The 21,074-nt window shown below is 50.1% G+C and overlaps 1 protein-coding gene across 1 annotated transcript in view; it reads right to left on the minus strand.

Moving 5' to 3' along the window:
• pnkd (PNKD metallo-beta-lactamase domain containing) overlaps positions 1–19,888 on the minus strand; it is a 38,409-nt gene extending 18,521 nt beyond the window's left edge. The window contains exons 1-3 of the mRNA XM_072469012.1: positions 19,716–19,888; positions 10,205–10,320; positions 1,240–1,352 (exon numbers count right to left, since the gene is read on the minus strand). Of these exons, the coding sequence (XP_072325113.1) occupies positions 1,240–1,352; positions 10,205–10,320; positions 19,716–19,873 (387 nt within the window). The 5' untranslated portion in view covers positions 19,874–19,888. The remainder of the gene's footprint in view (positions 1–1,239; positions 1,353–10,204; positions 10,321–19,715) is intronic.
• Positions 19,889–21,074: the final 1,186 nt, after the last annotated feature.

The following is a 21,074-nucleotide window of genomic DNA, read 5'->3' on the forward strand; positions in this document are numbered from 1 at the left end:
ACAGTGGATAGTGAAGAACGTTATCTAGGATTGCAACGGGATCTTGATCCATTAGGCCAGTGGGCCGACGAATGGCAGATGGAGTTTAATTTAGATAAGTGTGAGGTGATGCATTTTGGCAGATCGAATCAGGCCAGGACCTACTCAGTTAATGGTATGGCGTTGGGGAGAGTTATAGAACAAAGAGATCTAGGAGTACAGGTTCATAGCTCCTTGAAGGTGGAGTCGCAGATGGACAGGGTGGTGAAGAAGGCATTCGGTATGCTTGGTTTCATTGGTCAGAACATTGAATACAGGAGTTGGGACGTCTTGTTGAAGTTGTACAAGACATTGGTACGGCCACACTTGGAATACTGCGTGCAGTTCTGGTCACCCTATTATAGAAAGGATATTATTAAACTGGAAAGAGTGCAGAAAAGATTTACTAGGATGTTGCCGGGACTTGATGGTTTGAGTTATAAGGAGAGGCTGGATAGACTGGGACTTTTTTCCCTGGAGCGTAGGAGGCTTAGGGGTGATCTTATAGAGGTCTATAAAATAATGAGGGGAATAGATAAGGTAGATAGTCAACATCTTTTCCCAAAGGTAGGGGAGTCTAAAACTAGAGGGCACAGGTTTAAGGTGAGAGGGGAGAGATTCAGAAGGGCCCAGAGGGGCAATTTCTTCACTCAGAGGGTAGTGAGTGTCTGGAATGGGCTGCCAGAGGTCGTAGTAGAGGCGGGTACAATTGTGTCTTTTAGAAAACATTTAGATAGTTACATGGGTAAGATGGGTATAGAGGGTTATGGGCCAAGTGCGGGCAACTGGGACTAGCTTAATGGTAAAAACTGGGCGGCATGGACTGGTTGGGCCGAAGGGCCTGTTTCCATGCTGTAAACTTCTATGATTCTATTTCATACAGGCTCTTTTGTCAGCTGACACTGAGGAACTCTATTCCACGGCATTGACCTGGATTCAACATTCATTCCCATAATTGAAACAGCGTCCGACTTAATGCAACCCAATATCCAGAGCCACTTTCAGCCAAACTATTGCATGGACAGTAAACAGGCAGCCAGCCACTTGCCTTGGGTCTGGGCAAGAACACAGTCTAGTTCCTAGGTCCACACACCTCGCAGAATGGGCAAGAGCCTGCTGGCAGATTGTTACCCCGAGCGCTATGCCGCAGACAATGTGTGGCATGACGAAGTCAGGCAGGCAGGAAGAAAGACATTTATACATGTAAGACGGGCAGCTTACCTGGACAATCAGTGGATCGGAAGGATCAACGGCGACAGCAATGTTTGTGTCCAAGTCAATGATCAAGTAGCCATAATTGTCTGTCAGTATGGGGACTGGAAGAATTTTCACACCTAAAAGCCAAATGAATAGATCACCACATGGTCAGAAAGGTGAAGCTGCTGAGGGCACACTCCCCCAATCCGCACCCTACCACTACCTCCACCAATCACCGGCACCTTCCCACTCCATCTCCAGCCCATCTATACCTGCCTCATCACCTCCAACACGGAGCTGGAGTACTGGTGGGGGCAGGTCTGTCACTATAACACTGGGCAACAGTATGGTTGGGTCTGTGGTTATGGTTATGGTCTGTCATTGAGTAACACTGGGGTACAGTACTGGTGGGGACGGGTCTGTCACTGTATAACACTGGGGTACAGTACTGGTAGGGATGGGTCTGTCACTGTATAACACTGGGGTACAGTACTGGTGGCGACGGGTCTGTCACTGTATAACACTGGGGTACAGTACTGGTGGGGACGCGTCTGTCACTGTATAACACTGGGGTACAGTACTGGTGGGGATGGGTCTGTCACTGTATAACACTGGGGTACAGTACTGGTGGGGACGGGTCTGTCACTGTATAACACTGGGGTACAGTATAGGTTGGGACGGGTCTGTCACTATAACACTGGGGTACAGTACTGGTGGGGACGGGTCTGTCACTGTATAACACTGAGGTACAGTACTGGTGGGGACAGGTCTGTCACTGTATAACACTGGGTACAGTACTGGTGGGGACGGGTCTGTCACTGTATAACACTGGGGTGCAGTACTGGTGGGGAGGGGTCTGTCACTGTATAACACTGGGGCAAAGCACTGGTGGGGACGGGTCTGACATTGGGTAACACTGGGGTACAGTACTGGTGGGGACGGGTGTGTCACTGTATACCACTGGGGTACAGTACTGGTGGGGACGGGTGTGTCACTGTATACCACTGGGGTACAGCACTGGTGGGGACGGGTCTATCACTGTATAGCACTGTGGTACAGCACTGATGGTGATGGGTCTGTCACTGTATAACACTGGGGCAAAGTACTGGTGGGGACGGGTCTATCACTGTATAACACTGGGGTACAGTACCGGTGGGGACGGTCTGTCCCTGTATAACACTGGGGTACAGTACTGGTGGGGACGGTCTGTCCCTGTATAACACTGGGGTACAGTACTGGTGAGGACGTGTCTGTTGCTGTATATCACGGGGTACAGTACTGGTGGGGACGGGTCCGTCACTGTATAACACTGGGGTACAGTACTGGTGGGGACGAGTCTGTCGCTGTATAACACTGGGGTACAGTACTGGTGGGGACGGGTCTGTCACTGTATATCACGGGGTACAGTACTGGTGGGAACGGTTCTGTCACTGTATAACACTGGGGTACAGTACTGGTGGGGATGGGTCTGTCACTGTATAACACTGGGGTACAGTACTGGTGGGGATGGGTCTGTCACTGTATAACACTGGGGTACAGTATAGGTTGGGACGGGTCTGTCACTATAACACTGGGGTACAGTACTGGTGGGGATGGGTCTGTCACTGTACAACACTGGGACAAGTACTGGTGGGGACGGGTCTGTCACTGTATAACACTGGGGTACAGTACTGTTGGGGACAGGCCTGTCGCTGTATAACAATGGGGTATAGTACTGGTGGGGACGGGTCTGTCACTGAATAACACTGGGGTACAGTACTGTTGGGGACAAGCCTGTCGCTGTATAACAATGGGGTATAGTACTGGTGGACGGGTCTGTCACTGTATAACACTGGGGTACAGTACTGCTGGGGACGGGTCTGTCACTGTATAACACTGGGGTACAGTACAGGTTGAGACGGATCTGTCACTATGACACTGGGGTACAGTACTGGTGGGGATGGGTCTGTCACTGTATAACACTGGGGCAAGTACTGGTGGGGACGGGTCTGTCACTGTATAACACTGGGGTACAGTACTGGTGGGGACGGGTCTGTCACTATAACACTGCGGTACAATACTGGTGGGGACGGGTCTGTCACTGTATAACACTGGGACACAGTACTGTTGGGGACAGGCCTGTCGCTGTATAACAATGGGGTATAGTACTGGTGGGGACGGGTCTGTCACTGTATAACACTGGGGTACAGTACTGGTGGGGACGGGTCTGTCACTGTATAACACTGGGGCACAGTACTGGTGGGGACGGGTCTGTCACTGTATAACACTGGGGTGCAGTACTGGTGGGGACGGGTCTGTCACTGTATAACACTGGGGTACAGTACTGGTGGACGGGTCTGTCACTGTATAACACTGGGGTACAGTACTGGTGGGGATGGTTCTGTCACTGTATAACACTGGGGTACAGTACTGGTGGACGGGTCTGTCACTGTATAACACTGGGGTACAGTACTGGTGGGGACGGTTCTGTCACTGTATAACACTGGGGTACAGTACTGGTGGACGGGTCTGTCACTGTATAACACTGGGGTACAGTACTGTTGGGGACAGGTCTGTCGTTGTATAACACTGGGGTACAGTATTGGGATATTTTTTATGTTATACTTGGTTTTCATAGTCAGCAAAAGAACAGTAGAACCAGTCAGAAGTCAGTCACTCCCAATCCCTATTTTCTCTCTTAATTCTTGTTTTCTGATAAAGGTGGGATGTTCGGGTGGGAGGGGCAAATACATAATGGACTCTCTTGTTCGCAGGGATTATAAAAGAATCTCCCATCATCCCCTGTAGATGCTGCCTTGGGCCTAAATCACAGCTCCACAGATTCCATCTGCTCTCAATGACCTTAGACAGCCAGTTTATTTGACAAAGGACATTCCTGAACAGTCCTCATTCCTCTCTCCACATGTGCACACCTTTCAGCGTGAATCAGGATCAGAAATTCACAAAACACTTTACAATGAGGTACATTTGAAGCATGGGGTAATGTACGAAACGTGTGAGTTAAAACACAACATGGTATAGCCAGATGATCTGCTTTTAGCAACATTGTTTGAGCATTGTGAAACAGTGGCAGTGGAATATTTTACATCCACTTGAGAGGGTCGACAGATCCTCAGTTTGAATCTCATCTGAAAATCAGCCTTTGTGATGGTGCGCTCCTCCCTCGGTGCTGCACTGGGATGTCGAGGTTCGACGCTCAGGTCTCCAGAGTGTGGTCTAGACCCACACTCCAGAGGCGAGTGATCTGCCACAGGCGGGGAGAGCTTACTGGTTGGCATAGGAGCTCCTCACCCAGGTTTCCTCCGGATGCTCCCGTTTCCTCCCACAGGGGTTGGTTTAGCACAGGGCTAAATCGCTGGCTTCGGAAGCAGACCAAGGCAGGCCAGCAGCACGGTTCAATTCCCGTACCAGCCTCCCCGAACAGGCGCTGCAATGTGGCGACTCGGGGCTTTTCACAGTAACTTCATTTGAAGCCTCCTTGTGACAATAAGCGATTTTCATTTTCATTTCAGTCCAAAGATGTGGTTAGGTGGATTGGCCATGCTAAATTGCCCTTCGTGTCCAAAAAAAGGTTAGGTGGGTTTGCTGGGTTACGAGGATAGGGTGGAGGTGTGGGCGAAAATGAGGTGCTCTTTCCAAGGGCCGAAGGCTCGATGTGTCGAATGGCCCCCTTATGCACTGCAGATTCTAAGATCATGTCAGGTTGGTCATTGTTCTGTCAGTGGCAACACCCACTTGCAAACTGGTTCCTCTTGTGCTCACAAAACTATAAAAATAAATGTCAGGGATGGGGTGTATCAGGAGTGACTGCCGTCAAACACAGGTGAAACAGAGCCTAAAGATTAAGGAGGATATTCGGACCAATCCACACTGTCCGAGAGAGCTGCAGTTTCCCAAAGATTTCAGGTTGGAATATTTTTTTAAAAAAGACTCAGATTTCTGCGCATTGTTTCTACCCTTCAGCTTGTCCTCAAGAAGTTCACAGCTTCAAACGCTGCTGAAGGAGGGCAGTCACTGTTGCCTTGTGAAGAAGTGCGGCAGTCATTCTGCACACAAGAGACGAGTGACCAGTTCACCTGTTTCAATTGCTCAGCCAGGACAACTTGTCTGGTCGTTCCTCGAAGGCTCTTTTGACACTCAGCTGGACAGTATTACGATCCCGGACCAGACCCTACAGTGGCTAGGTTACTGGACAGAATAACATCTCTCCAAGAGTGATTACACAAAGAAAGGGTGGCACAGTGGTTAGCACTGCTGCCTCACAGCTCCAGGGATCTGGGTCCAATTCCGGCCTCTTGTGTGGAGTCTGCACGTTCTCCCCGTGTCTGCGTGGGTTTCCTCCGGGTGCCCCGGTTTCCTCCCACTGTCCAAAGATGCGCAGATTAGGTGGATTGGCCGTGACAAATTGCCCCTTAGTGTCCAAAAGTTTAGGTGGGATTACTGGGATAGGATGGCGGTGTGGGGCTTGAGTAGGGAGCTTTTTCAGTGGGTCGGCGCAACCTCGATGGGCCGAATGGCCTCCTTCTGCACTGTAAATTCTATGAAATAAGGATAGGGTATACGAACACAAACTTTATTAATAACACAGTATTAAAATATCTTCAACTATCATCTCTTTCAAAGCGCGAAAAGATAGGGAGGAAAGGGCAGCTAGGCAGCAGCTGGTCGGCTCCATACTGGAGGTAGACCGTAAATACTCCGAGGCCCCAACCGTAGAGCTCCTGGCGGAGAGGAAAGAGCTACAAAGGAACTTTGACCTGCTCTCCACCAGGAAAGCAGTGCACCAACTCCGCCAGGCACGTGGGACCCTATACGAACACGGAGACAAAGCCAGCCGCCTGTTGGCACACCAGCTGAGAAAGCAGGCAGCCCCCAGAGAAATTGCACAAATCAGGGATACCAGAGGCACATTAGGCTGTACACCTCAGAGCCCCCAATGGGGGAGTCCGGGCTGAAACGGTTCCTTGATGGACTGGACATTCCAGTCGTGGGGCAGGGCAGAAAACGGGGCCTGGAAGCACCACTAGCACTGGGAGAGATCATGGACAGCATTAGCTCCATGCAGGCGGGGAAGGCGCTGGGACCGGACGGGTTCCCGGCGAACTTCTACAAATAATTTGCGACAGCACTGGCCCCACACCTGCGGGAGATGTTCACAGACTCGCTAGCTAGGGGCACACTGCCACCCACGCTAGCACAGTCTCGCTGATACCTAAGAAAGACAAAGACCCAACGGAATGGGGGTCATACAGACCTATCTCACTGCTGAATGCAGACGCCAAAATACTGGCCAAAATCCTAACCAAAAGGCTAGAAGACTGTGTACCTGAGGTGGTCGCAGAGGACCAGACGGGCTTTGTTAAAGGTAGACAGCATACCTCGAACATCAGGCACCTGCTGAACGTGATAATGACCCCATCCAGGGAGAGAACACCAGAGGTGATCGTCTCCCTAGATGCAGAAAAGGCCTTCGACAGAGGCACTGGAGCGGTTCGGGCTTGGAACAGGGTTCACCTCCTGGGTAAAGCTCCTATACAACGCTCCCATGGCGAGCGTACGGACCAACAACACCAACTCCCGATACTTCCAGCTGCACAGGGGCAGCAGACAAGGATGCCCACTGTCCCCGCTGCTGTTGGCTCTAGCGATCGAACCACTAGCAATCCCGCTCAGAGCAGCAAAAAGCTGGAGGGGGATCCGAAGGGGAGGCAGAGAGCACAGAGCCTCACTCTATGCAGATGACCTGCTCCTCTACATTTTGGACCCACAGAGCAGCATGGACGGAATCATCGCGCTCCTGAAAGAGTTTGGCACCTTCTCGGGCTACAAACTCAACACGAGCAAAAGCGAGATCTTCCCGGTACACCCATAAGTAGGGGGGGCAGCCCTAACGGGACTGCCGTTTAAACAAGCCCGACACAAATTCCGCTCTCTGGGGATCCAAATAGCCCATGACTGGAAATGAAATGGAACCTCACCAGTCTGACGGAGGAAGTAAAAAAGGACCTGCAAAGATGGAACACACTCCCACTCTCCCTCGCTGGGAGAGTCCAGACGATCAAAATGAACGTACTGCCCAGGTACCTCTTCCGACTTAGATCCATTCCGATCTACATTCCCAAGGCCTTTTTCAAAGCGCTAGACAAACTAAGCGTGATGTTCGTGTGGCCGGGGGGGGAAATGCTAGGATCCCAAAGAAGGTCCAACAAAAAACAAAATCCAGGGGAGGGCTAGCCCTCCCAAACCTTCAATACTACCACTGGGCGGCGACGGCCGAGCGAATAAGGGGATGGATCAAGGAGTCAGAAGCCGAGTGGGTGCGCGCGGAAGAGGCCTCCTGCAAGGGGACCTCCCTCCAGGCCCTCGCCAGGGCAGCACTCCCATTCCCACCCAAAAAAAAAACAGCAGCCTGGTGGTGATAGCCACCCTCCAATCCTGGAACCAACTATGGCAGCAATTTGGCCTGACCAAAATGTCGGACAAAGTTCCGATCTGCAACAACTATAGGTTCACACCAGCGCTGACTGACGGCACCTTCAAAAGGTGGGGGCAGGACGGAGGGACACTGACAGTCAGGGACCTATACACGGACGGCAGGATCGCAACACTGGAATTACTGACAGAGAAATTCCAGCTAGCCAGGGGGAACGAGCTAAGGTATCTACAGCTCAAAAACTTCCTACTAAAGGAGACAAGGACATACCCACAACCGCCACGACAGACATGACTGGAAGAACTACTGGACAAAATACTAGACATAGGAAACTGTAGTGACATGTATGACCGACTGATAGAAAGGGCCAACACCGTACTGGACGCAACAAGAAAGAAATGGGAGGAGGACCTGAGGATTGAAATCGGGTGGGGACTCTGGAGCGAAGCACTGCATATGGTCAACTCCACGTGCGCAAGGCTCAGCCTGACACAGGTAAAAGTGGTACATAGAGCCCACTTAATAAGAACCCGTATGAGGAGGTTCTTCCCGGAGGTGGAGGATAGATGTGAACGGTGCCAAGGAGGCCCGCCCAACCACGCCCACATGTTCTGGTCTTGCCCCAGACTTGCAGGGTACTGGACAGCCTTCTTCGAGGCAATGTCCAAAGTGGTGGGGATGAGGGTGGAGCCATGCCCGAAAGTGGCAGTCTTCGGGGTTTCAGGCCAGCCAGATCTATTCCTGGGGAGGAGGGCGGACACCCTTGCCTTTGCCTCCCTGATCGCCCGCCGTAGAATCCTGTTCGGCTGGCGGTCAGCAGCACCACCCAAAGCTGCAGACTGGCTGACCGACCTCTCGGAATCTCTCCAAATGGAGAAAATCAAATTCGCCATCCGAGGGTCAGACGACGGCTTCCACAGAATGTGGGAGCCATTCACGCAATTGTTCCGGGACCTGTTTGTGGCCAACGAACAAGAGGAAGAATAGCCAGGTAGCCAAGAATCAGGGGAAAGTAGCCAAAGCATGAAAAGGAGAGAATGTATATTTACCTCCCCGGTCTCCACCACCCCCCACCTCCCTCCCGTAAACAGTCGCCTATTTATGTGTTGTAAATAATCTGGCCAGTTGTACAGAGTTGCTGCTGTTGAGCTGGTGCACAATACCCTACCAGTTATCCGATATTATTTTTTATTGTATTTTTTTTTTAAACTATTTTCTTTCCTCTGGTATGTTTGGGTGTGCCCTTCTCTTCTATATATGTGTATATATATGTTTTTTATCCTGTGTACATAACGGTAAATATACTTTGTTCAAAAACCCAATAAAAAACATTTATATAAAAAAATATATCTTCAACCTCACACCAGAAAATAACTTACAATTACCCCTTAAATAAACGGTGAATATAATACCCTTAACTGCCATCTTTATTCCCACTGAAACATCAAGAAAAAAAAACATCTCAGCTCTCAATTCACTATTAAACTATTGGCACTCAGGAATGCGTGCTTTACACAGATGTTCTTTGAGAAAGAAAGGTCTTTTGACACAGCTTTAAAGAAAAGATCTGAATCCTGTCAGAACCATGCAGAAATTCTGGCTGTATTTCATCAGACACTGTTTCAGCTGGTTTCAGCTCCCCGCGTTCTCAGACAAGTCTGCACTGCTTTAAAGACTGTTCATCTCTTTTAAATGAATTACAGGGAGAGCAAACTGCTTCACTCCTGGCCACAGTTTCATTCAGCTTACACTGAAATGCTTTCTGCAAAATTCCTGATGCCTTAGCTCCACCCAGCAATGACATCATCTTACCAAGAGGAAATCTAATTAACTCCACAGGGAATTCCCTTAATCAAAACAACATTCCATCAGCCCAAGCTTTTTTTTTAAAACGATGCTTTAATTGCACTCCTGGCTCCCAAAAGCTTTGTTGTCTTTCAAACTAGGATTTCTAGGGCAGCGCAGTAGCATAATGGTTAACAAAATGGCTTCACAGCACCAGGATCTCAGGTTTGATTCCCGGCTTGGGTCACTGTGTGTGCGGAGTCTGCACGTTCTCCCCTTATCTGCGTAGGTTTCCTCCAGGTGCTCTGGTTTCCTCCCACAGTCCAAAGATATGCAGGGGGGGTGGATTGGCCATGCTAAATTGCCCTTAAGTGTCCAAAAAAGGTAAGGAGGTGATACAGGGATAGGGTGGAAGTGTGGCGATAGGGTGGAGGTGTGGGCTTAGGTAGGGTGCTCTTTCCAAGGGCCGGTGCAGACTCGATGAGCCGAATGGCCTCCTTCTGCACTGTAAATTCTGTGATCAGGTCTTTGGATCATGCTTAAACCCATGGCCTTCTGTCTCCGACGGGAACTTGGTTCAATGGTTATAAAACTAGATGCATTGGTCCCCCAACCTCCAGTGTTCAAACTTCTCCAAACTCGATTGGCAAAGTGTTAAATAAAAATGTGGAGGAGGATGGTTTGGAGAGGGGCAGGGGTATTGGGAAGGGGGGGGGGGGGGTGGGGGGGGGGTGGGATGAACATCTTTCTTTGATCGATCAGAAAACTTACCATTAATAATCTTGGGACAGACGATGGAATGGCCGCTGGGATAATAATCTCGAGTCTTCTTCAATTGCTTCTTGTGAAAGATGTACCCTAGTCTGGTCCTTGTATACAGGGTGTACCTGAAACAGAACACTAGATGTTAGCAGATTGGGGGGGGGGGGCCTCACAATTAAGTCACATTAAAGGAGTATCTTTGCTCTAATTATGTATACTACGCGGGCTAGATGTCTTTGGGTTGGAAAAATGTTTTGCAGTAGAGTTCTCCAAGGATCACTGTTAGGACTGTTGCTGTCCCTGATATAGATTAATGATTCGGATCTTGGAGTACATGGCATAATTTTAAAATTTGCATATGACACAAAACTTGGAAGCTTTGTGAATCACGAGGTGGATCGTACAGAACTTCCAAAGGACTTAGGACAGGTTTGTGGAATGGGCGTCCAAGAGGCAGATCCAATTTAATGCAGCCGAATGTGAAGTGACTCATTTCGATAGGAAAATCGCAGAAAGTCAATACAATGCAGGAGCAGAGAAACATGCGCACTAACGATTGAAGGTGGCAGAGAGAGTGGTTAATAAAGCGTTCACCATCCTGGGCTTCATTAACAGCAGCACAGAGTACAACGGCAAGGAAGTTGAATTTGTATAAAACACTGAATTAGCCTCAACTGGAATATTGCGTCTCGCTCACTTTAGGAAGAATTTGAAGGCTTCCAAACCGGTGACCTGTATTGCCTAGGACAAGGGCAGCAGATCCATGGGAACATCAGCACCTGCAAAACTCCCTCCAAGCCACTCACCATCTTGACTTGGCAATATAGCGCAGTTCCTTCACTTTGTCACTGGTTCAAAAATCTGAAACTCCCCTCCCTAAGAGCACTGTGGGTGTCCCTACACCACGTGGACTGCAGCCGTTCAAGAAGGCAGCTCACCACCACCTTCTCAAGGGCAATAAGGGATGGGAAACAAAATCCTGGCCATTGGGCCGGTAGGTTGCACAGTGTTAGCACTGCTGCCTCACGGCACTGTGGACCCGGGTTCAATCCCGGCCCCGGGTCACAGTCCGTGTGGTGTTTGCACATTCTCCCCGTGTCTGCGTGGGTCGCACCCCCACAACCCAAAGATGTGCAGGGTAGGTGGGTTGGCCACGATAAATTGCCCCTTAATTGGGAAAAAAATAATTGAGTACTTTAAATCTTTTTAAAAAACACTTCTCATTGGTAGAAGGATCGAGACCCATAGGACACGGATTCAAGCAACTGGCAAAAGAAGCAATGGCGACATGACAAAAACCTTTTTTCACGCAAGGTCTAGAATATACTGCCTTGATGATGTGGTGGAAGCAAGGTCAAATGAGGCTTTCACAAGGGAAGTAGATCATTGTCTGATCGGGAAAGATTTGGATTGGATTTGTTTATTGTCACGTGTACCGAGGTACAGTGAAAAGTATTTTTCTGCGAGCAGCTCAACAGATCATTAAGTACATGAAAAGAAAAGGAAATAAAAGAAAATACATAATAGGACAACACAAGGTACACAATGTACCTTCTGGGGAGTACGGGGATATCTGAGGGGCAGCATAGTGGTTAGCTCCGTTACTTCACAGCGCCAGGGATCCGGGTTCGATTCCCGGCTTGGGTCACTGTCTGCGCGGAGTCTCCACGTGCTCCCCGTGTTTGCGCGGGTTTCCTCCGGGTGCTCCGGTTTCCTCCCACAGTCCAAAGATGTGCGGGTTAGGTGGATTGGTCACGCTAAATTGCCCTGTGGTGTCCAAAGGTTAGATGGGGTTGCTGGGTTGCGGGGGTGGGGGCTTACGTAGGGTGCTCTTTCAGGGGCAGGTGTAGACCCGATGGGCCGAATGGCCTCCTTCTACACTGTAAATTCTATGATACTATAATTAAGAGACATTGGATGGGATTCTCCGTTTCTGAGACGAAGTGTTGACACCGACGCAGAATTCGTGGAGTTCCACGACAGCAAAACCGGCGCCGAACCTGGACCGATTCAGCGACTGTGGAGGGGCTGGCACCGGTGCCACATGGAACACAATCGATGTTTTCCCAGTGAAAAACAATGCGGGATTCGCCGGGTCCGTGATTGACACTCGGGCGGCTGACGTGCTGCAGCCCCACATACACACGCTACACTCCCACACACACACTCACCCCAGCAAGATGGCACTGGTTGTGCTGGAGAGTGCCCATAGGTCGGCTGTGACCACAGGGCATTTATGGGGAGTGGCCTGGGGGGGGGGACGGGGGGGGGACACACACACACCGATACGACCCTTGGCCCTAAGTTCACGGTGGGCCGTCAGCAGCTTGCGCAGCTGCATGGCTGACTCTACGGCTGGGCCAATGGTGTTCCGTGCTTGTCCATCCCAACTCCACAGGCCGCCTCCTGGCCATCCCCTCGCTACTCGTCCCGGCCTTGACAGAAGCCCCCAGCCAGCAGCACAACCGCCAGCAAACTATGGCGATGTTGGACACTTTCCGTACCCCCCCCCCCCCCACTCTCTCTCCCTCAGCAGCCACGGCGCCTGTTTCACGATGTTTAAAAGCACAAGTGAACCGCGCCGCCAGGGACTCGGCCCACCTGAGGTGGAGCATCGCGGCGGCCCCGAAGAATACCGGGTTGGACCCGCTAATGATATGCAAACGGTGTTTACTGTACGTGCATTCCGGAATGCATTGACTGCGCTGTCGAGGCGACAGAGAATTGCAATTTGTGAAATTGGCGCCCGCCGCGGTTTTAGCGTTGGAATCTATTCTCCACCCAATCGTGTTTTGCGATTTTGCCATCAGCCAACAGAGAATCCCGCCCGTTGTGATTAACCTCAAGAAGGTCATGGGATTTGAGTGGAATAAAGATGGTGTAAGTAATGGTTTTGGGGGGGGGGGGGGATTGCTGCATAAGACTTGCGCATATACAATGGGCCAAATAGCCTCCTTCTGTGCTGTAACCATTTTATGAATAGCTATTTGCCAGTTGACATAAATTGGGAGATATATTGTATTGTATGCATTTGTTGCAGTGATCTATTAAAAGACTGGGTTACGGTGTACTGCAGCATGGTAAAAACCCATATGGTCTTATAGTGCCCTTTAAGAGAAGGAGATCTGTTGTTCTTAGCTGCTCTACCCTATATGTGACTCCAGACCCACAGCAATAATGCTGGTTGACTACCCTCTATAGCCGCTTTGCAAACCACTCCGTGGCAATTCAGAATGCAGTATTCCACCACCTTCGAGGGATAGGCAATAAATGTCAGCCTTGCTTCTAATGTGAACATACCATGACTGAACAATGGAAAGACTCAAGCGTTCCAGCTCAGGGTCAGCGCGCAGCACAGACAGGACTTCACTACACTCCGCCCAAGCTCAACACCAGCCTCAAACACCCGCAAACAAACTAGACCAGACAAAGAGTTGAAATCTTAATCTGTCTGAACTCAAAGCTGAGTATTTCCAGCTTTTTAAAAAATATATAAATTTAAGAGTATCTGATTCATTTTTTTCTCACTTACGGGGCAATTTAGCGTGGCCAATCCACCTACCCTGCACATCTTTGGGATGGGGGGGGAACGGGGGGGACCCACGCAGTCCACACGGCCACCCGGAGCCGGGATCAAACCCGGGTCCTCAGCGCCGTGAGGGAGCCCCTGTATTTCCAGCTTTTAATTTCAGTTTTCAACATTTGTCATTTTTATAAAATCAATGCTCATTTTTATGTCCAGAGGGTGTTGGTGTTCACTGCATCTAATCAAATCATCCAACCTAATATATGATCATTAAAATAGCCCGGGTCTGTCCCTCGCATTCCTACTGAATTAGCTTTTGCTGCGATCATTTTCCACAATCAACATCACATGGTCACCAAGCGTGAGTCAGAACACTGCCGGTCACAATAACAGTGCTAGCTCTCATCCAAAAGCCAGCACCTCTTACAGCGCAGCACTCCCCTGTTCTGCGCTGGAGTGTCAATCTAGATTTTTGTGCTCGAGTCCCAGAGTGGAACTTGAACCCACAACTTTCTAACTCAAAAGTAAGAGTGCTCCCAGTGAGCTCCCACTCTCTGAAGTGGAGAGGGACAGAGTGTGTGCAAGAGAAAGAGGACATAATGGAACAGGTCAAACTTTGTGTGTCAGGGAAATGATCATTCTATTCTATCTCAACTTCTGCCTGTTTCGCCTTATTTACTCAAGTCAGCGCTCTTCTGAACATTTCTCCACCACTCCTGAGCTTCGATTATTATAGCCCATCCTTACTCTTCCTCGTTTAAACCTCAACGATCATCTCGTACCCCCACTCATCCGGCCCCGGTGAAAACTATGAATCTCCTCTCCTTCCCTCGGTCTCGCTTTCCCCTTGCGATCTGCAGGCTTTGAAACGGGCAGGCCATGACTGCGTGGGAACAGAGAACACACACCTTCTGTCCGCGTCGCTGCAATGCCAGAACACCACAAACTCAGCCAGACGGCATGCTGAATTGTTACTCGGCACAAGTGTCTGCCAAATACACCCAGCTGATGGAAAACGATCAGGGTCACGATCGCTTGACCCTCAGCACATTTGGCCTCTGTAACTGACCCATCAGGAGGGGTCATGTGAGCAGAGCCCTCAAGCGGCTCTATCTTGAAGATGTTGTGGGCTGCTCAGCATTAGTCAATCCTACAACTTTGAGGATTGTTTAATTGAGTATGATAATGGCATAGTGTAGGTTAGATGGCTTTTGTTTCGGTGCAACATCGTGGGCCGAAGGGCCTGTACTGCGCTGTATTGTTCGATGTTCTATGAGTAGAATGGCCCTCTGACCTTGCTAACTTTAAAGAGAGAAGGTTTTGTTTTAAAACCAATTCATTCGTAGGCTGTGTGCATTGCTGGTTAGGTCAGCATTCATAGCCCTTCCCTCACTGCCTTCGAGAAACTGGCGGTGAGCTGCCACCTTGAGCCGCTGCAGTCCCGGTGGTGTCGGCACACCCGCCGTGCTGTTAGGGAGGCAGTTCCAGGGTTTTGACCCAGCGACAGTGAGGGAAATCCACATCAGGATGGTGTGGTGCTTGGAGGGAAACTTGCAGGTGGTGGTGCTCCTGCGTCTGCTGCCCTTGACTTTCTGTGCGGTACCGGTCGTGTACCCGCCCCCCCCCCCGGTGACTGGGACCAGACAATTTACTCCATTACCTCTGACAACCAGGAGAATTGTGGCATTCATTGCGAGTTAAATAATGAAACGTTGTGAAATCTACTGTTGCTTCAGTTTAATATTACACCAGCAACGATTACCGGAACCTACTCACTTTGAACTTTTAACACACTGCAGTTCGTTGGATGGCCAGTGTGGGTTAGATGGGTGCCCTGGATTTGGGACCTGCCTCCTTGCCCTACCCGTAGTGGCGGTTCCAGCGCCGTGTGTCGGATCTTCAGGCAGAGAACCGGCGGAGGAACGAACTGCAGGAGCTAGTCGGAAGGATGGAGAGTGGGTTGTCAATCTGGAACCCTTCCCAGGGATAGGGAGGGCCACACCCATTTAAGACACTAAATCAGCCTCAGCTGGAGTACTGCGTCCAGTTCGAGGCGCCACATTTTAAGGCACCGGAGAAGGCGCGGGAAACATACACGAGGGCGTTTCCAGGAACGAGGAACTTCAGTTGCGGAGATACATTGGAGAAGTTAGCACTGCTCTCCTTGAAGAAGAAAAGGCTGAAAGCAGGTATTCACTGACCGAGGCGTCAGAAACAAGAAAGGAGCAGTCACTTTATTGGGAGTTTTCTATAGACCCCCCCAATAGCAGCAGAGAGATAGAGGGACAGATTGGGCAGCAGATCTTGGAAAAGTGCAGAAGTAACAGAGTTGTTGTCATGGGTGACTTCAACTTCCCTAATATTGACTGGAACCTCCTTAGGGCAAATGGTTTGGATGGAGCAGATTTTATCAGGTGCGTACAGGAAGGATTCCTGATTCAATATGTAGATAGTCCGACTAAGGGGGAGGCCATATTGGATTTGGTGCTCGGCAACGAACCAGGCCAGGTGTCAAATGTCTCAGTGGGAAAGCATTTCAGTGACAGCGACCACAACTCCTTGACCTTTACCATAGCCATGGCGAGGGATAGGAACACACAGTATGGGAAGGTATTTAATTGGGGGAGAGGAAATTATACTGTTATTAGACAGGAGCTGAGGAGCATAAAGTGGGAACAATTGTTCTTGGGGAAATGCACAACAGTTATGTGGGGATTGTTTAAGGAGCACTTGCTGCGAGTGCTGAACAGTTTTGTCTCACTGAGACGAGGAAGGAATGGTAAGGTGAAGGAGCCTTGGATGACAAGAGAAGTAGAGCTTCCAGACAAGAGGAAGAAGGAAGTTTACATAAGGTTGAGGAAGCAAGGATCTGACTCGGCTCTAGAGAGTTACAAGGTAGCCAGGAAGGAACTCAAAAATGGACTGAGGAGAGCTAGAAGGGTGCATGAAAAAGCCCTGGTGGGAACGATTAGGGAAAACCCCAAGGCGTTCTACACTTGTGAGAAATAAGAGGATGATCAGAGTGAGAGTAGGTCCGATCAGGGATAGTGGAGGGAACTTGTGCCTAGAGTCTGAGGAGATGGGGGAGGCCCAAAATGAATACTTTGCTTCAGTATTCATGAGAGAGGGACCTTGTTGCTCATGAGAACAGCGTGAACCAGGTTAATAGACTCGAACAGGTTGATATTAAGGAGGATGTGCTGGAAATTTTGAAAAGCATCAGGATAGATAAGTCCTCTGGGCCTGACGGGATATACCCAAGGTTACTACGGGAAGCGAGGGAGGAGATTGCTGCGCCGTTGGCGATGATCTTTGCGTCCTCACTCTCCACTGGAGTAGTACCGGATGATTGGAGGGAGGCGAATGTTGTTCCCCTGTTCAAGAAAGGGAATAGGGAAATCCCTGGGAATTACAAACCCATCAGTCTTAAGTCTGTGATGAGCAAAATATTGGAAAGGATTCTGAGAGATAGGATTTATGATTATTTAGAAAAACATAGTTTGATTAAAGATAGTTAGCATGGCTTTGTGAGGGGCAGGTCATGCCTCACAAGCCTCATTGAATTCTTTGAGGCTGTGACAAGACACATTGATGAAGGTCGGGCATTGGATGTGGTGTATATGGATTTCAGTAAGGCATTTGATAAGGTTCCCCATGGTAAGCTCATTCAGAAAGTTAGGGGGCATGGGATACAGGGAAATCTGTCTGTCTGGATACAGAATTGGCTGGCCGAAAGAAGACAGCGAGTGGTAGTGGATGGAAAGTATTCCGCCTGGAGGTCGGTGACCAGTGGTGTCCCGCAAGGAGGTTGGTGACCAGTGGTGTCCCGCAAGGATCTGTTCTGGGACCTCTGCTCTTTGTGGTTTTTATAAATGACTTGGATGAGGAAGTGAAAGGGTGGGTTAGTAAGTTTGCTGATGACACTAAGGTTGGTGGGGTTGTAAATAGTGTTGAGGGTTGTTGCAGGTTACAACAGGGCATTGACAGGTTGCAGAGCTAGGCTGAGAAGTGGCAGATGGAGTTCAACCTTGATAAATGTGAAGTGATTCATTTCAGAAGGTCGAATTTGAATGCTGAATACAGGGTTAAAGACAGGATTCTTGGAAGTGTGGAGGAACAGAGGGATCTTGGGGTCCACGTACATAGATCCCTCTAAGTTGCCACCCAAGTTGATAGGGTTGTTAAGAAGGCGTATGGTGTGTTGGCTTTACCAGGGGGATTGAGTTTAAGAGCTGCGAGGTTTTGCTGCAGCTTTATAAAACTCTAGTTAGACCACACTTAGAATATTGTGTCCAGTTCTAGTCGCCTCATTATAGGAAGGATGTGGATGCTTTGGAGAGGGTATAGAGGAGATTTACCAGAATGCTGCTTGGACTGGAGGGCATATCTTGTGAAGAAAGGTTGAGGGAGCTAGGGCTTTTCTCACTGGAGCGAAGAAGGAAGAGAGGTGACTTGATAGAGGTGTACAAGGTGATGAGAGGCATGGATAGAGTGGATAGCCAGAGACTTTTCCCCAGGGTGGAAATGGCTGTCACGAGGGAAAATAATTTTAAGGTGATTGGAGGAAGGTATAGGGGAGATGTCAGAGGTCGGTGCTTTTCACAGAGAGTGATGGGTGTGTGGAATGCACTGCCAGCAGAGGTGGTGGAGTCAGAGTCATTTGGGACATTTAAGCGACTATTAGACAGACACATGGACAGCAGTAAATTGAAGGGGTGTAGGTTAGATTGATCTTAGATTAGGATAAATGGTCGGCACAACATCGTGGGCTGAAGGGCCTGTACTGTGCTGCACTGTTCTATGTTCTATGTATCCAAAATCACGAGGGATCTGGACAGAGCGGATAGGGAGAAACTGTTTCCACTCGTCAAATGACCAAGAACAGGAATAATAATAATCTTTATTATTGTCACAAATAGGCTTACATTGACACTGCAATGAAGTTACTGTGAAAATCCCCTAGTCGCCACACTCCGGCGCCTGTTCGGGTACACTGAGGGAGAATTCAGAATGTCCAATTCACCCAGCAGGCATGTCTTTCGGGACTTGTGGGAGGAAACCGGAGCACCCGGAGGAAACCCACGCAGACACGGGGAGAACGTGCAGCCTCCGCAGACAGTGACCCAAGCCGGGAATCGAACCCAGGACCCTGGCGCTGTGAAGCAACAGTGCTAACCACTGTGCTACCGTGCCGCCCTGGAGCGAACAGATTTGAAGTAATTGGCAAAAGATGCAAAGGCAATGCGGGGGAAAGAAACGTTTTTCACCCAGCAAGTGGTCAAGATCTGGAGCGCACTGCCGAGTGCGGCGGGTCCAATCAAAGCATTCACAATGTTTTCTGGACCAGTCAGAAAAGGAAGAAAGTGCGGGTTTACGGGAAGAAGGCACCAGGTGAGTTGCCGATTCGGAGGGTGGGGGTTAGGGCCGATGGGTGGAGTGGCCTCCCCCTGTACCCGAACAATTCTGCACCATGCAGAAACATTTAGGCGGGGTTAAAAGATGCCAGGGGGAGTCATCTTCAGGCCAACACCAACACCTCTCACCCTTACTGAGTTTGGGGGGGGGGGGGCAAAATCAATCCAGGGGCACCTGATCAGAATGTGCACACCTGGAACTTGCATACATGCACTGCCAAGTGCTGTGTGCAGAATGCTCCCCACATGAAGGAAGCTACCTGAAGGTAAAAGGTGCAGTTTCTCTAAGGTGCGGGGTCAGCACCGACTGGCTGGCACGGTCCCGGAGGGCTTGATTGACAGGTCGCGCTTGATTGACAGGTCCCGCTTGATTGACAGCTCGCGCCTGATTGACAGTTCCCGCTTGATTGACAGCTCGCGCCTGATTGACAGTTCCCGCTTGATTGACAGCTCGCGCCTTGTCCCCGCACCCGCGCGCACCGGCCGCCCTCCCTTCTCCTCAGGACGCCGGCCGACCGGCCATCACCCTCACCGTCCAACCCGCTCCCGCCTCCCCGCCACGGCCGGACGATACACTCACGCGATCCTGAAGAGCGGTTTCTCGGTGCGAGCCATCAGCCCGCGTGTGAAGCCCAGCCAGCGGCGGCGGAACCCAGCGTCCCTCCACACCAGTGCGAGCAGCAGCAGCACCCCAACCGCTAGCCCCGCCAGGCCGCAAGTCAAAGCCAGGCCCAGCATCACCGCGCACGCGCATCTTCCCGGCCGGGGCCCCGCCCCTCCGAGAGCCCTGTGTGGCGCAGAGGGGGCGGGGACCCGGGTGATTGGCACCGTCACTCAACAAACCACGAGCTAGGGCGCCGCCCACGTCGCCGCCAAATAAGGAGCTGCGGGACTGGGCGGGGGGGAAGGGGGCGGGAAATAGATGATTGACAGCGGCCCTCAAACCCCGCCCCTCTGCTGGTGACGCGGGGAGGGGGCGGGTCTTCAGAGGGGATGATTGACAGGTTTAGTGATGGTGGCTGAAATCCTCACCTCACAGAGGAGGGAAAGGGGGGAAAGGGAAAATGCTGGTGAGGAAGGTGGTGCCCGGTGATTGACAGGGGAAATGGTGATGAGACGTTAAACTGAAGCCCTGCCAGCCCTCTGATAGAATCAGCACAGAAGGAGACCATTTGGCCCTTCGAGTTTGTGCCAGCGGTTGTTGTGTTCTGCTTCTTCATGCAGCATAAGCTGCTTCCTTGCTGTACGCTCTGACAAAGGAAGGTTCAGACTTGGAGATAGGTTTAACACATTTATTGAACAGTTAACAATTCTCCTACTTGAGTTCGACTCTCCTGCTAATCTTGCTATAGTAACTCAGTCTAACTAACCAGTCTGCTCTAAGCCATGCGGTGGGTGTGAGGCTTCTGATCTGCCCCTGTCCTCTCTCAGTGTCGCATGTGGAAAGAGACAGAGCATGTGTGCCCTTTTATATGGGCTGCCCCCTTGTGGTATTGTCACCTCTGGGTGTCTTGACTGCCCATTGGTCGTATTCTATTCTAAGCTGTATGTCTGCATGTCATGATGTCTCTGGTGCTCCCTCTAGTGTTTGGTTAGTCTTAGTGTTACTTAGTCTTAGTGTACTTACATTAACCCCTTGTGTATCACCACATCCCCCCTTTTACTTATTTTCTGTACAGTGTTAAAGAAAATTGAACAAAATAGGTAGATAAGTGAGGACATGTACAAATCATGATGACCGAGGAATATACAATACCAAATAATATGTATGAGTCCAAAGTTCATGAATTTATATGCGCGAGTGACTTTCTTGTTTTGTTATTGAAGTGTCGATGTTGATGTTGTCATTTCCTTGTGAACGCCGTCAGTGTCCCTGTGCTTAAGGAACCAAGAAGTCATCAGGAGGTGTGCAAATGGTCAAATCACTTTGTTGTCTGAT

Source organism: Scyliorhinus torazame, chromosome 2 (assembly GCF_047496885.1).
Source record: "Scyliorhinus torazame isolate Kashiwa2021f chromosome 2, sScyTor2.1, whole genome shotgun sequence".
Classification (NCBI taxonomy): Eukaryota; Metazoa; Chordata; class Chondrichthyes; order Carcharhiniformes; family Scyliorhinidae; genus Scyliorhinus; species Scyliorhinus torazame.